Genomic DNA, 17,139 nt, shown 5'->3' with positions numbered 1-17,139 from the left:
AGTTGATATTGATCTTATAAAAGAAGATGCTTTTGATGAAGTATCGCAATCGCTATTACCACTTAATTCTTCTAATTCACCAACAATCGCTTTAAAAATCTCTTTAAACCTCAGCAGCCCATCATGGTTTTCAACTCATCGGGTCTCGCACATTGCAGTTAATTTTCTCCATTTTGTTTCTGGCATATTTTGTTTAATATATTCTGTTAAACAATTTGTTCGTTTGGCGGAGGATTTGAAAAAGAGCCCTATTGATTTTATAATGCCAATTGCATTTTTGATAGGTTGAATTTGTCATGAGTGCCACAAAGCTAAATTTAGCGAATGAGAGATGCAGTAAACATAGAGAACTTCAGGATATTTTTCTCGGATTATTGCCTGCACACCATTCACATTGCCTTTCATTCTTGCAGCACCATCGTAGCCTTGTCCAACTAAATAATTACAGTCAATTTGCATATTGACATATTTCCAAAATTGTTTGAGCTAAAGAAGCTCCTATTGTGCTTTCATCAGTAACAAATGTAAGAAAATCTTCTCGTACGATATAAACATTGTTGTGGAGCTCGCTGTATCTTACACAGATGGACATTTGTTCCTGTCGTGATATATCCGTTGTTTCATCAGCCAGCAAGGAAAAACTCTTAGCATTATTAATAGCCGTCACCAGTTGTTTTTGAATTATTTCACCACAAACAGAATTCAATTCATTTTGTATAGTTGGACTATAATATGTAGCATTTAACTGCAAAGTTTCATCATGTTGCTTCAAATCTATATCGCCACATTTATGACGCATACGTAATATAGCTCGAAAATTACCATCATTCATATCTGGTTCAGACTCATTGAATTTAATACATCCGAAATCGCAAGTTCCTCTTAATGATAATTCTTGTCGTCCACACAGCTTAATGGTTTCAACAATGGGAACCAGTTTTTTCCTATTTTTGGCAATATTAGCGGATCGCGCGATGTCTAGTTGACTCCTTATGTCTATTTGTTTTTTTTTTTCATATACGCTTATAAAATTATCAGCAAATAATGTGCAGTCTTGATGATACTTGCTTTGCTCATAGGGCGTAAAATCCGCGATCGCGTCTTTCCACTTGTTTAATGGTTTCACAACCAAAAACGATACAGCAAGCGTGCCACAAAATATATGCGTACCGATCTATAAAGATTGTCCTTAGTTCAGTAGTAAAGCATATACATACATAGATACAAATAATAATTGATACTAACTTTTTACATGATTTCTATGCTTCTAAAAAATATAATTAAGCATATTTATATTATAAAAAAAATTTAATCGCATTAATTTCGAGGGGAGATTGAACGCAGTCAGCAGAAGCAGCCGAAAACAGCAATCGGGCAACAACAAATGCCCTGACAGCAACCAGTCTGCAGGTACCAGCAAGCGCGCAGGCTACGAAGAAAATCACAACGCAAGGTGAGAGTGTACCAATAAAAAAGGCCAGTCTGTACAAACTGGCATTGACCGCTACATTAACATAAAAAGGAAATTAAGTCCTTCTAAGTCAGCGGTCAATTCTAAAAAATTTCAAGGCGGTACACCAATTAAGAATAAACCGGAAGTTTTAAATGGCAGTAGATTTGCCTTACTAAGCAATGGATCAGACGACCATGCGAAGGGTACTACACAGTCGTTAATGCCAAACCACCTCCAATATATTTGCTCTTGTTGCTGAATTATGTAAAATTATAGGTACTAACAATTTTCATATACTGCCTTTGAAAAAAGGCAATATTGATGAAACAAAAATTCAGTCCTATACTGAAAAAAGTTTTATGGATATAGTTAAACTTTTGTCAAATAAAAACAAAAATTATTATTCGTATCAACTGAAGAGCCCTAAGGGCCTAGTTGTTGTAATCAAGGGTACAGAGTCCGCCGTAGACTCTATGGAAGTCAAAGAAGCATTGGAAGAATGCGGTTTGGAATTAAAACAGTTGTAAATATATTTAATAGAAACAAAGTACCACAGCCAATGTTTAAAGTTGAATTGTTGCCGAACTCAAATCAACTTAAAAAAATGAAACACATCCAATATATAATTTGAAATATTTGCTGCATCGTAGAGTAACTGTTGAAGAACCACATAAAAGAAACGTTCCGATACAATGTACTAACTGCCAAGAATCTGGGCATACCAAATCATATTGCACTCTACGCAGTGTTTGTATGGTATGTGGTGATTTACAACCCACTTAAGAATTAAATAAAAATAATTAAGAATTAAATAAAAAATGCAGCAATTGCGGAGGAAATCACATTGCTAACTACAGAGGTTGCCCTGAATATAAAGATTTGAAATCGAAGTTGTCACAGTGCATTGAAGCACGTCGTAACCAAATGTTACAAACACCCCGTAATGAAATTATAGCAAAAAAGTTCAAATCTTATTACTTCTAACAATAATAATATGCAAGGAAGCTATGCAAATGTGGTGAAAGGCAACACTGTGCAAATGCAACTGCCGCAAAATCCTCCAATTGGTGGTATTGAAACTATGATTATAAATCTTACACGTATGACAAAATTTATGTCTACCATGCAAAACATGGTCCACATCCAAGATTTAATACAAATCACAAAATCAAATGCTGTAAAACTTATTAAGTAAAAAATGAGCTTACTAAATATCTATATGGAATGCTAACGGTGTTAACCAACATAAATTAGAGGTTATCAGATTTCTGTCTGAACAGATTATAGATGTAATGCTTATCTCAGAAACTCATCTAACAAATAAAAATAATTTCAATATACCGGGATTTAGACCACTTATATGTTACAAATCATACGAATGGAAAAGCGCATGATGGCACGGCAGTGTTCATTAGAAATCGTTTAAACCACTACGCTCTAGAATCTCATGCTACACCACAGTTACAAGCTACAACAATATCACTGAAAAATCGGGGTTGTGACTTAAATCTCACGGCTATATACTGTCCACCTCGTCTTAAAATTACAGAAATCGAATTTAAAGACTTTTTTGGAACACTAGGTCAAAGATTTCTGGCAGGTGGAGACCACAACGCAAAACACACGTACTGGGGCTCACATCTTATTAATCCGAAAGGACGACAGCTGTATCAAACTGTTATAAAAAGGCACAATAACCTTGAAATAATATCTCCTGGTATACCGACATATTGGTCTAGTGATCGCAAAAAAATACCAGATTTAATTGACTTTGCTGTAACCAAAAATATAGATAAATCGCACATAACAGCTGATACATGTATTGATCTATCTTCTGATCACTGTCCTGTACTAATAAAGTTATGTGAATCTAACTCTTATAAAACGAATTGGCTAAAATATAAAAAATATGTCAGTAGCCACATTAATATTGAGTACAAAATAAATACTAGAGGAGATATTGACAAAGCATAAGAGAAGTCAATGATACAATAACCAGCGCAGCTGGCTGTGAGGAAGAATTGAACAGCGAAATGTATATAAAGAAGCTGTGTCCAAATTCAAACAAGAAAAATTCCCTTTGGAAAGCCCAAAAGTCCATGAAGCCAGCAACTGACTCCAACATGCCTATACGAGACTTGGGTGGAAATTGGGCTTGAAGTGACGAGGAAACGGCTAATTGCTTTGGAAATCACCTAGAGAAGGTGTTTCAACCCAATTTTCCAAAGAACAACTTTAAGCTGTCAATCTTACCCAACACAGCTAAAGAGTCGCTCGAGTCTCTTAAGACTTCACCTTCTAAAATTATTGGTATCATTAACGAACTTAATCCTAAAAGTCTCCGGGGCATGATAAAATTTCCCCAAAAATGATAATTGAGTTACCAATTATTGCTGTAGAGGTTCTCTCTTTGCTCTTCAATGCAATTCTTAGTTTCGGATACAATCCAATTTCATGGAAAAAGTCGCAGATTATCTTGATAGATGAACCTGGGAAAGACTTAACACAGCCGTCTTCATACAGACCAATCAGTCTTCTACCCTGTCTTTCAAAATTATTTGAAAAAGTATTACTATCAAAGATGTCTCCTTTCCTCCACGAAAATAATACAATACCAAAGCATCAATTCATATTTCGTGCAAAACATGGCACAATAGAGCAAGTAAATAGAAATACTAACGAGATAAGGAAAGCATTTGAGCACAGGGAGTACTGTTCAGCAATATTTCTAGATGTAGCTCAAGCGTTTGATAAGGTGTGGCACGAAGGTCTTTTATATAAGATTAAAAAAACTTCTACCTTTACAATTAATTATAAAACATTGGAGTCTTATTTAAAAAACAGAAAATTTATGGTAAAAGTGGGAGATTTCATATCTGATAAACGACAGATAAGGGCTGGTGTACCCCAGGGCAGTATTTTAAGCCCAACACTATACATCATATATACGTATACAGCAGATCTTCCAACGGCTAATAATGTACTATATTAACTTCAACTTTTGCGGACGACACAGCTATAGTGAGCCATAACAAATACCACATTTAAGCATCAAGAATATTAGCGGAGCATTTAAGTTCTGTCGAAGAACGGCTAGCGATATATATATATCTAAACTCCGAGATCACCCAAACCCTTTGGCTAATGCTTTGGTACATTCCTGCGATCAAACACGACTTAAAAGAAGAGATATGCCTGCGTATTAAAGAGCGACGAATTACCAAAACAGCTCAATCACTTGACTGAGCCTGTCTAGGTTTTAAATAGATTTAACATTTTATAACTTATTGTTAGGCTTTAAGAAAAAGCAGATCTAATAAATAAAATAATTTGGAAGAAAACAAAAATTTAATATATTAATATCTATAGTGTAATATGTATTAGTGTTTTGTACCTTGCTGTCGTTGTTGCTGGCTTTGATGATAATATTGATTGTTGCTACTGTTACTGTTATTGTTGCTTTTGCTTCTACTCCTGTTGTTGTTATTCTTGTTTTTGCTGTAATTTTTATTTTATTTATTTTTTTTTCAAATTTTTAACTTGCTTTCTGTGCTTTCTTTTCTCTTGTTTTACGCAAAATTCTTGCTTATTCTTGAATTAATGCAGTGTTTTTTCTATTGTTTTAATGTGTTTTTTTATACCCTGAACAGGGTTTATCCGTTATAGATATAGTTATGGGTTATAGATATGTATTTTAAGATATCGTTTTGAAATTTTACAAATGTTATTTTCTCTTCAAGAAGCTGCTTATTTGTCGGAATCAAGTTCTTGTATGGAAAACTTTCACATTTGACAATGTATCTTCACAAAAGTTGGCACAGGTTATTTTCTAAGATAATGATGCAATCTCCGAAGAAATTATTCAGATCGGTGAACTATAGCATATAGCTGCCATACAAACTGAATAATTGGAATCAATTGCTTGCATGGGAGACTTCGTCATTGGACGATATATCTTCACGAAATTTGGTATGAGTTATTGTTCATAGAAATAATGTATTATCGGAAGAAATTGTTCAGATCGGCTAACTATAGCATATAGCTTCCATACAAACTGAACATATAGTTACAAAAAGAAATGCACCTGTGAAGGGTATATTAGCTTCGGTGCAGCTGAAGTTACGTTTTATCTTGTTTCATATTTTTATTTGCACAGTACACACAGTAGTATTTTTTGTTTTAATTAAATACCGCAACCGAAAACCGAAAAAATGGTTATTTATTAAACCAAAACAAGAACTGGGTTCTTTTAAGATAACGGACTACGCCAGTTACGTTTTCTGTTGTAGTTACATAAAAATGTTTTTTATGAATAAAAAGACCTCGATTCATGGTACTGTGCGGTTTGTCGTCAGGTTATTTATTAATTATGTTCTTTAATTCTTAATCTATGAGGGCTAAAGTTGCGAAAAAAATCAATTAAATTCCTCCGTAACTTAATGTTCATCGCAGAATGGTTGCGGCAATACTAGGGATGCAAACATCGTGAAATGAAACATAGATGGTTCGATGTATCGATGTTTCTTCAAACAACATCGAAATCAGAAACATCGGCCATTGAAACATCGATGGATTTTTGAACTTTCTTAACGTTTTTTATTAGTGAGGATAAAAAGCTTATTTCAGGACCATAAATAAGTGAAATACAGTAGTACGCCTTTAATTGATATATATTTTAGCTACCTATTTAAACCTTTTCTCAATAAATAAAAGATATAAATAGTTTTTTAACAAAAACCAAATTATTTATTTAAAACAGACTTTAAAAATAACAATTTGGAAAGTTTTTTCCCTGTCAAGCGATTTCTTTGCTGTGTGATCGTTGCTCCAGCTTTAGAAAACAGTCGTTCACTAGAGACTGAAGTGGCCACAATGGATAAATATTTGGAAGCTTGTTTATACAATTCAGGAAATACATTTTTCATATCATCCCACATTTCTGATGGATTCTGATTGATAGAAGCAACAGCTAATCCAAGATACATTTGCACTTCAACTTCCGTTGTTGTTATAGCAGATAAATTGGAAAACTTACATTTCATATTTTGGTGGGCCAACTGTTTATGATGGCTCCAAATATCAAACGGGTTTTCTGTTGCACACTCATCCGAAGATTCCGACGTACTAACGCCATTATTTGCATCCTTTATGAAATTTGGAAGGGTATTATTTTTTTTTCGCCAAACAAGCTTCTATTTAATTTCATCATGGTTGAGTCATTATCTGTTACACAAGCAGAAACTTTATTTATGCAAACGTTCCACTCGTTGAAAAGTTTAAACATAGTTTCTCCTAAATAAGCTGCTGTATGACTTTCGTGCAGTTCGATTACTCTTAGCGTCCCACTCAACAAACGTAAATTGTCCAAAAAATGAATTGTTACCCCAAGGAACGACTGATTTTTCATTGTCTCCGTCCATATGTCATACGTTAGGCAATAACTGTCGCACTTACGAATATACTCTTTGAAAATTGAAGACAGCGCTTCATATTTTTCATCCACTCGTAATTTTATTGTTTCTCTACTTGGAACTTTAAAAAGTGGAACCAATTCTTTCATCATCTGCAGAAAACCTGTTCCTTCTACAGTGGAAAATGGATTGTTGTCCATTATAATATATTTTACAATTGCTTCAGTAATTTCCCTTGATTTAGGGTCATCTTGGTAAGAAATACTTTTGACCTGCTCAAAAAAGTCTTTCACATTAGGTTGGATCAGCGCAGGCAACTGATCCGATTTATTTTGCAGTACTGATGGAGTACATGTACTAGGAGACGATTCAATACATGCAGTCTTCTTATTACTATTGTCGGATAACTCACTTGACGCTGTCGTCCCAGCGGTTGGTGATATGTTATTTATTTCAGAAATTTTTCGCTGTTTTGGTTCCGAGTCCGGCGTAGTTTTGGAGGAGCATTCTGCGTTATTAACTTGATCGAGTAATACCTTTTTATGTACATTCTCAACGTGACAGCGAAGATTCGACGTGTTACCTGATGTTTTTAATTTCTTGTTGCAGAGTTTGCATGTGGCGGGTGCATCTGAATTTCTTATAAAGAAGCTCCAGACCTTGCTTTTTAATTTTGAAGGCAGCACTTTGAAAATCTGAAATATTATGTACATATTTAAACGTCAAACGCAATTATTTACATATATTTTATATTCACTACACCTGTAATAAAGTTGTGATTGACAACAGATGAATTTGAAACAAAACTTATATTAAACGCTCAAAAACAACTTCTAACACACATAGCACGAAATAGATATGTATTTTCGATTTTTTGTGAAACTTATTTCGCATTAATTCATAAGCGAATGCTCAGTATTATTCAAGTGCACATTCAACCAACGAATTCTCCGTATTTTACAACAAAACACATGACAGTTTGCTAAAGCGTTTCGAAGCAGATGTTTTCGCATAAATACCGAGAAAAAGTGCTGCAAAGATGTGGAGTAAAAATTGAAAAAACATCGCCATAAAACATCGATCCAGGCAACATCGATGTATCGATGTTTTTAGAATAACAACATCGATGGCAAACATCGATGCTTTTTGACAAAAACATCGATGTTTCAGAAACATCGATGCATCGTTTGCAAGTTAACGGCAGCAGCCACACAGATACTTAACGATAAATGTAAACAAATTGTATCTTCTCACAGTATTACTGCTTGGTCAGCAGTATACTTTAGTTAATAAGAAATCAATATATCACTTGTTTTGATAAGTAAGCAAAATCCAATATTCCATTATTTGTTTTGATAATGAGAATAATTGGAAATCCAATGCTCTGGCATTTCATCACTTAATGTAATGCCAAAGCATCTTTAGTAATAAGCATAGAATTATAAGAATATAAATATAAGTGCTTTTACTAATAAAGATCAGTGTATAATCGGCAAGCGTATTGAGTGATCATCTTGATGATCAAAGCGCACCAGTGGCGAACGCAGGAAAAAAATTTGGGGGGGGTTTTAGGTAAAAAGACAATGTTTCATTATTTTATTCACAAATTGAAGTCTAATCGTCTTTTATTTTGGGCCATAACATTTAAAATCTCTTCCTCCGTCACGTCTATATCTCTATGGATATTCAAGAGAGCCATTCCGTTCAGGCGTGCTTCTCCAGTTTTATTTCTTAAATATGTTTTGAGCCTGCGAAGTGAGGAAAACGAGCGTTCACTTGAAGCGACAGATATAGGGATTGTTGCTCCAATCTTTAAAAAACGATGCACTGTTTTGAAAATTTTTGCATCGCAACAATTCAACGCGTCTAAAAATGTTTTGGATCTCTTTGATTGATTTAACCAGTTCCTGTCAATATTATCAAAATTTTAGTTAGAGAATATAATCTGAAGAAAAGATTTTTAACCTTTTCCACATTCTAAATTCAGCAACGAAATCATCGGGATCTTCTACATCAGCGGACCATTGCTTTTCTAAAACACGAACAGTCTCCTGCATCTCAATAACGTCCAGATTTACGCATTTATTTGGCAAAATGTTTTCAATTTTGGAAAGCAGCTCTCGATGTTTTAAAAATCGTTCATTGATTTGGTCCAAAAAATGATCTAAAAACGGTATGTAAATTGATCTGCGGTAATATTCTTCCGGTTCGCCTTCATAATTGTCGCGATTAGTTTGCCGTTTCGCCAAACGCGGAATTTTGATTTCTAAATCTAATTCTGCGGCTATTGTTTTAACTGATTCAAAAATTAGTTTAAACGATTGTTCAGAATCCTTACGCATTTCACTAATTTCAGCATACAAATTATTTGCATAAGCAACGCAGCTGCTCAAATCACAATCTATTTGCTGCAAACATAGGCTTATGTGTTTTGATAATGCAAAAATTGGCTTTAGTATCGCCATAGCAATCACAAATTGAGGTGATTGGATTGCAGTCAACAAAGCATGTGGCTTTGATAAATCACTTCTTAAATTTTCAATATCAAGCTCTTCCAACGCAGTACAGATCAATGGGAATAAATCGTTAAATAAAGAAATAGATTCTAAATGCTCCACCCAACGTGTTTCGCAGAATTTAAGTAACCTCACTTGCTTTGAGTTTGGAAAGGATTCAAGAATAAGATTTTTGAGCAGTGTGCCTGCTTTAGTTGACATCCGAAAAAGATTTACGGTCTCTTTCATGGAACCAATACAATTTCTTATAGCAGGTATTTTGCAAGTCGTTGCGATGGCTAAATTTAAGCTGTGATTAGCACAGTGCACATAAAGAGCCGCTGGATATAAATTTTGGATGACACTAGCACAACCTTTGACATGTCCACTCATCGACCGCGCTCCGTCATAACCTTTAGAAAGAAAAAAGTATAATTTAATTGTCCCAAAAATAGAAGAGTTGAAAACTCACCTTGACCCCTTATGTGTGCAAAACTAAGTTTAAGTTCTTTTAATTTATCAATTAGCACATTCGCAAGACCGCTGCCAGTTGTATCCTCAACAGGAACAAAACATAAAAAGTCCTCTCTCAGTTTTTCCTCATTCTCAAAACGATCAACATACCGTATACAAATTGAAAATTGCTCAATGCCACTAACATCCGTGGTTTCATCAGCAATTATTGCAAAGCATTGAGATTTATTAATACGGTTAATAATTTTTTTTTGTATTATTTGTCCTGCTATTTCAATAATTTCATTTTGGATGCGCCAACTGAAATAATTAGCATTACGTGCTGCAGTTTGAACATGTTTTTTTAAATTTTCGTCGCCACTATCTATTGCTAAACGCAAAAGAGCCCTGAAGTTCCCGTCGTTTTCAGCAGGCATTTCTAAAGAAAGATTTCCTTCGTCACGATGGCCTCTTAACGCAAGCCCTTGCCTCCCGCAGATAAGCAAAACACGGATTATAGGATGTAATTTTGCTCGATTTTCAAGCTGTTGCTTTTTGCGGCCATGATCAATTTCTGTTAATATATTGTTTCTTTTATTTTCAAAAATCAGCTTGAAATTGGCTGCGTCTTCCACTGCTCTGCGGTGATAATCCTTCTGCTGATGTTCTTTGCATTTCTCAAGTGCTTTTTTCCAAGTTTTAAAAGCAGTTTGAACAAAAGCATTTGCCTTTTGTTGACTACCATTTCCAACGTTTTTCCGAACAAAAGCAACGCAATATAGACAGTAGGCACCATCTTGTCTAGGCGAATATACTAGCCATGGAAAAGACTTCAGCCACGACAACTGAAATTTTAAGTTTCGATCACCAGACGACGGAAAAATAAATGATAAATGAGGCTGCCACACATTCGTTAAAAGCTCATATGTCTGCTTTTCGTCAATTTTTTTGCAAAAATTAACGATATCGTTTGCAAACTCCTAAAATTAACGTGATATTTGTACATAGGTAAACGAAATATTTTTTTTATTGAAAATAAAAGTAAACACTTACTGCCACTCGGGTGACCTTAGGTGCAGCGTTTTCTTCATTAATTATAACGGGAGAATCACTTACGCGTTTTAAAACACTACTTTGAAAATATTTTTTAATCGAATTTTCACTCATTTTTACAACTTAGTACTTTCTTCAACGACCACTTTGTAATGACGCCAATTACTGTGTAGTACACATTGTGTACAATAAGCAAATACATTTCATTGACGCTACTGCGGTAACGGTACATTAACAGTCAAAAAATTCGTTTGTGAGGGAGAATCGACAGTTAAGAGAGAAATCAGAGAGCTTTTTCATCTCTGCTTACTGATGCTCAAAAGAGTTACAATGATTAATACGAATGCAAAATATAAGGAAAATACAAAAACGGCACAAGAACAAAACACACGTACCCACATTATTCATTTGTTCTATTCTCATTCACGCTCTAATCATTAGTGACAAGTGTTGCCGCGAGCTAAAAAAATTAAGTATATGTTGCCAAGCAAAATAAGTATCAAAAAGTATCAAAAGCACAACCGTTGTTTTAAAAATTTTCATTTGAAAAACAAATAATAAGTAAAGTTGTGTATCTAATTCAGACCAGTTTTTTCTGGTCGTTTTTATTAAAAATATAGACATTTTAGTTAAGACACTCAAGTATTTTTTTGCAAATAGCATAATTTTTTTTAATTTAAATTTATTTCACAACAGTTTGCTCATGGAACGAAAACTGAAAGTCATAATAAATGAGTTTTTATTTTTCCTGTATTATGATTAACAATAAACTCTAAAAAAATAATAGAAACCTTATTGGTGACTTTTCAGTTCAGAACTAATTTTCAAAAGAAGTGCACTTTCGACTCGCAATTCCCCTTAAATCTAAAAAAATCCAGTTCAGCAGCCACAGAGTTATAAGGCAAACTCATTACTTTGAAGCAAATTAAAAAAATGTCTCTGTCCAGTTTATATTTTTCTGGGTTTTTTAATTGGCCTATATTCCCACAACTTTTTAATACTATCCAGATACAATAGCTTTGTTTTTAGTTTAACATTTTCATAGTTTCAAAAACTTAAATTCTATCAGCAGAAAAGTATCAAAATAGGCCGTTTGTGAACAAAAAGGTATCAAATCACAAAATTTAGAAAAAAAAGTACCAACAAAGATACAATTGTATCAAAACGGCAACGCTGTTAGTGACTAATGTATTCATTTATTTTACATATTCATACATCGTCGGCAGAAAGATTGCTTTGAAAACAACAAATTACAATTTTTCAAATGACTATGTAGAATTAAATTCTATTATTTAAAAATTCAATTACTTTGGGGGGGGGGGTTTTAACCCCCCCCCCTGGGTTCGCCCCTGAAGCGCACCATATATTGTCACTCAAACCAACACTTTGTTTAATTTCTACCGCGCGTAGCGGAACGGAATATATTTTTTTAATACTTCCCACACCAGGAAAGTTAATTGGCGCCCAACGTTAAGGCACGTGTTCGTCGTATAAAGAGAGAGAAATGTATCCCTAGAACCATAACGGTCGCGATTAGTGAACACTAACCGGTAAACGTGCATAAACCTCGTGCGAGAGGTAGTACATATGTGAATAACGCATTAAAAATTAAAAAGAAAAAACAAGTATCCCAAGAATAGGGAGAAAAGCCAAACCAAACTTGAAGTAAAGTGAGCAAAAACTTCATTGCTTGTTGTGTTGTGACAATCGCAGAATAAATAAGAACAAATTTTTTAAAAAAATTAACAGTGAATAAAAAAGTCAAGAGTGACTTAAATCACAAAATACAAATATTTAAAAAACAAAAAAAACATCATTAGGCATTGCACGTCAAGCAGCGGCGTAGCCATCGAGGGAAACCAAGGACTACGGAAATTACAACACACCACAAGAGACGAGGAGAAGAAGGAGTAAGATTTTATTATCCACATTTATCAAATATATTAGTACATTAATATATAAGACAATCAATTTTAGCAATTAAGTTTAAACTATTAAGAATCATTGAAGGCTCGACCAGCCAAGTAATAAAATATTTTGAAACCGCGATTCACCACCGCAAGGGGGACCCTCCGGTTTATAACAAAAACTCAATTCTGCGATTCTGAACTTCAGACCCTCCAGAATAAAAGAGTCTCCTTTCCTAGAAAGGATCAAAAATAAAAAAGTACAAAATTAAATCTTAAAAATTTTAAATAAAGGCTCGACCAGCCAAATAATAAAATATTTAAAAAAAAAAACCGCGATTCACCACCGCAAGGGGGACCCTCCGGTTTATAATAAAACTCAATTCTGCGATTCTGAACTTCAGACCCTCCAGAATAGAAGAGTCTCCTTTCTTAGAAAGGATCAAAAAATAAAAATTAAAATAAAAATTAGGGAAAAAAATAAAAAAACAAAATGACGGATGCTCTACCAACTGACTTGGACTATAACGAAATAGACAGAATAGTTAGAAATCTTGAAGGATTTGTATTAGTCGACAGCATTAACAAAAAAGAAAGAGATGTGAATAAAGATAAACTTAAAATTAAATGTATGGAGAAAGTTTTTAAATATATAGGAAAAGATAAGAAGGCCACACTTGAGGATTATTATAATCAGGAGACAGTTATGTCTGAAACTATAGAGATGATAGAAGTATCAAAAAAGGAATATTTGTTTTAAATGGGGAGTAATACAAGTGCTCCAAAATACGAAAGGTTGCATTATTGCGATTATTGTAAAAGCAACCATAAAATTGAAAATTGCCCATATTTAAAGAAAAGGAAAATTAATAAATAAAAATGGCTCTAGCTAGCGAAAATGATACCTTAGTCGCAAGACTAATTGCCGCAACGAATGCATCACTTAGATTAGAAATATCTGAAATGCGCAGACAAATAGAAGACTTAACGAAGTCGACAACAATAACAGATTACAAACCTGAAGTAATAAATTCAGAGATTCGCTGTGACGAATCCCTAGAAGTAATAAAATCTTTACCAGAATTTGGGGGAAAGCAAAATAAATATGTTAGCTGGAGGGAATCGGCTAACAACGCAATGAGCTTATACATAAGAGGCAGTCGTAGGTATTTTGCTGCATTAACTATATTAAGAAATAAAATCACTCACGATGCTAATGACATCTTGTCCAACCACGGAACAGTCCTAAATTTTGATGCTATTCTAGCACGATTAGATTTCGCTTACGCCGATAAGCGACCAGCTCATATAATCGAGCAAGAAATGAGTATTCTGCGTCAAGGCAATTACTCTATAATTGAATATTTTAATAAGGTTAATGAGAAATTAACCTTGCTAATAAACAAAACCATAATGACTTACGGATCAGATAGCGCCGTAACTAAGGAATTCAATGCTAAAAATAGGCGGGATGCTTTACGCACATTTATAACGGGACTAAACGGAAATTTAGCTAATATACTATTTTCTCTATCGCCAAGCGATTTACCAAATGCTTTAGCAAAAGCACAAGAGTTAGAGTCTAACAATATGCGAGCGTCCTTCGCATTACAATTTGGAAAAAACCAAAACAATTCAAAATTTCATTACAAAAATCTAAATTCTACCAAGAAGAAGTAGAATTTTTGGGATATATTGTTGCAAAGAATGTTATAAAGACAGATCCAAAAAAAGTTGAAACAATTTTAAATTTTCTGGTTCCAACAACTCTACGACAGTTACAAAGTTTCCTAGGAATGATTGGTTATTACAGGAGGTTCATTAAAAATTATGCTAAAATAGCAAAACCATTAACAATACATTTATCAGGTGAAAACGGAAGAGTTTCACAACATATGTCCAAAAAACTTAAAATTAGATTGGAACAAGAAGGACTTTTGGCAATTGAGAAAATGAAGTCTATATTAGTAAATCAAGTCGAATTAATTCAACTAAATTTTAACGAAACATTTATATTAACGACAGACGCATCAAATGAAGCTATTGGTGGAGTCTTAAGCCAAGGGGGCAAACCTATTACGTTTATATCTAAAACATTAAATTCAACAGAAAAAATTATGCGACTAATGAAAAAGAACTATACGCTATCGTATGGGCATTAAAAAATCTAAGAAATTATTTATACGGAGTTTCAGATTTAGAAATTCATACCGATCACCAACCACTAACATTTGCAGTCTCACCTAGAAATCCAAATGCCAAAATGAAAAGATGGCATGCTTTAATTGGAGAATATGGAGCAAAAATTATATATAAACCAGGTAAAACAAATGTGGTAGCAGATGCTCTATCACGACAATTTCTTAATAATTTATCCGACGAATCGTCAACCACAGTAACCCAACATTCAGCTGAAAGTAGTGATCATACTCAGATACCCGAGACAAAAAAACCATTAAACCAATTTAAACAACAAATTTTACTAAGTAAAAATAGATTTACAATACATGAGCAAATTCAAGAATTTGGGAAAATTAGACATTTAATTGAATACGATACTGTTGATAATTTAATCACAATATTAAAGGAATACATCAAACCAAATATAGTTACGGCAATACATTGCTCAATAGAGGATCTGTACGAAATACAAGCGAAAATAAGAGAAACATTTACTAATAAATTCATATATACGAAAAATTTTGCAATTGACATAACGAACAGAGAAGACCAAGGAATTATAATTGAACAAACGCATACACGAGCACATAGAAGTTATCAAGAAAATTTGGATCAAATTTGCAAAAAATATTATTGGCCTGAAATGAGAAAACAATTCAAAGAATATGTAAGGAATTGTGACATATGTAATAAAAACAAATATGATAGACATCCTATAAAAATACCAATTGGAGAGGTCCCAATACCTACAGAGGAAGGAGTACAGATACACATGGATATATTCTATGCGCAATCTTTAAAATTCATTACGTGTATAGATAGCCATTCCAAATTTTTTGTTATTAAGCAAATCGAAGATAAGATTAATTTAGAAGATAAAGTGTTAGAAATATTACAAAGTTTCCCTAATATAAAGAAGTTAACAATTGATAATGAACCAGGATTCACTAAAACAAAAAGTCCTTGATGCAGAGACTTCAAATAGAAATATTTTTTTGTAACCCAAATCATAGTACCACGAATGGTCAAATTGAGAGGGTACATTCAACAATAATTGAAATTTCACGATGTATTAAACAAGAATATAATTTAATAAGCTTTTCAGAATCAATATTTAGAGCTGCCCAACAATATAATAAAACTATACATTCGGTAACTAATGAGAAACCATTTGAAGTACTTTATAATAAAGTCTCTCATGATATTTTACCAGACAAACTTTTATCAGCACAAACTAAGATGCTAGAAGACACAATAAAAATAGAATTAATAAAACATATTTATGCGGAGATGTTATATATGAAAAGATTACAGGAGAGAGAAATAAACTAAATCCTAGATACAAGAAACAGGTAGTAAAAGAAGACTTAGGGAATAAAGTTAGAATTAACTACAGGAATAGAATAGTACATAAAGATAATATTAAATCTTAATCATATATTTTTAGAGGATGATACCCCTAATTATTCTAACACTAATTACCAATACAATGACAGACATTGTGGACTACACAAGAGAAGATTACGTATTATTAGAAGACGGAGATGTAGCCCTGTATAGTGACTACGGAGATATTTTCCACATCACTAATTTAACATACTTTAGAGAACTTATAAGTTCAGACACAAATTATTATAATAAAAAACTCAGATATAAAAATTTTGAACAAAATAATGAACAAGACAAGGCATATATTAATGACTTAGACACAGATCCAGAAATAGAACTCATAGAAACTTTATTAGAACAACTACAAATTAAAGATACAAGATATAGGAGAGGAATAAATGAAATAGGTACATTATGGAAGTGGATAGCAGGAACACCAGACCATGACGACCTAGTGTTAGTAAATAATAAATTAAACGAATTAATTAACAATAATAATAAACAATACACAACAAATTCTAAAATTTTTGGAATTATTAACCAATTAACTGAAACAATCAATAACATTAATGAAAACTCAAATATTAAAATTCTAATGAAACGGAAAAATCAATTCTTAATAACTGAATTACAAAATATGATTAATACAATAGCTATAGGAAAAATAGGAATTTTGAACCCGACAATTTTAAATTTAGACGAGATTAAAAGTATAATTAAGAATGAACATGGACGATTGACAATAACTGATATAATAGATATTTCAAATTTTAAAATAGTACAAAATAAAGATGTAA

The 17,139-nt window shown here is 33.1% G+C and overlaps 2 protein-coding genes across 7 annotated transcripts in view; one reads left to right on the top strand and one right to left on the bottom strand.

The window, feature by feature from the left end:
- The window catches only part of LOC126765943 (adapter molecule Crk), a 155,976-nt gene that overhangs the window by 123,675 nt on the left and 15,162 nt on the right, over positions 1-17,139 (top strand). The gene's annotated exons all lie outside the window — the stretch shown is intronic.
- Positions 8,295-10,785, bottom strand: LOC126765922 (52 kDa repressor of the inhibitor of the protein kinase-like). The gene is made up of 3 exons (XM_050483634.1): positions 9,832-10,785; positions 8,830-9,772; positions 8,295-8,771 (listed from the first exon to the last, which is right to left on the bottom strand). The coding sequence occupies exons 1-3, from the start codon at positions 10,247-10,249 to the stop codon at positions 8,465-8,467; spliced, it is 1,668 nt and encodes a 555-aa protein (XP_050339591.1). The 5' UTR covers positions 10,250-10,785; the 3' UTR covers positions 8,295-8,464.

Source organism: Bactrocera neohumeralis, unplaced genomic scaffold (genome assembly GCF_024586455.1).
Source record: "Bactrocera neohumeralis isolate Rockhampton unplaced genomic scaffold, APGP_CSIRO_Bneo_wtdbg2-racon-allhic-juicebox.fasta_v2 cluster11, whole genome shotgun sequence".
NCBI classification, from domain to species: Eukaryota; Metazoa; Arthropoda; class Insecta; order Diptera; family Tephritidae; genus Bactrocera; species Bactrocera neohumeralis.
This window is presented reverse-complemented; position numbering and strand designations above follow the sequence as displayed.

Coding starts and splice junctions, on each gene's coding strand:
- LOC126765922 (XM_050483634.1), bottom strand. CDS start 10,249: ATGCCTGCTGAAAACGACGGGAACTTCAGGGCTCTTTTGCGTTTAGCA. Junction 9,773..9,831: donor TGCACACATAAGGGGTCAAG/GTGAGTTTTCAA, acceptor TTCTTTCTAAAG/GTTATGACGGAGCGCGGTCG. Junction 8,772..8,829: donor GAATTTAGAATGTGGAAAAG/GTTAAAAATCTT, acceptor TAATATTGACAG/GAACTGGTTAAATCAATCAA.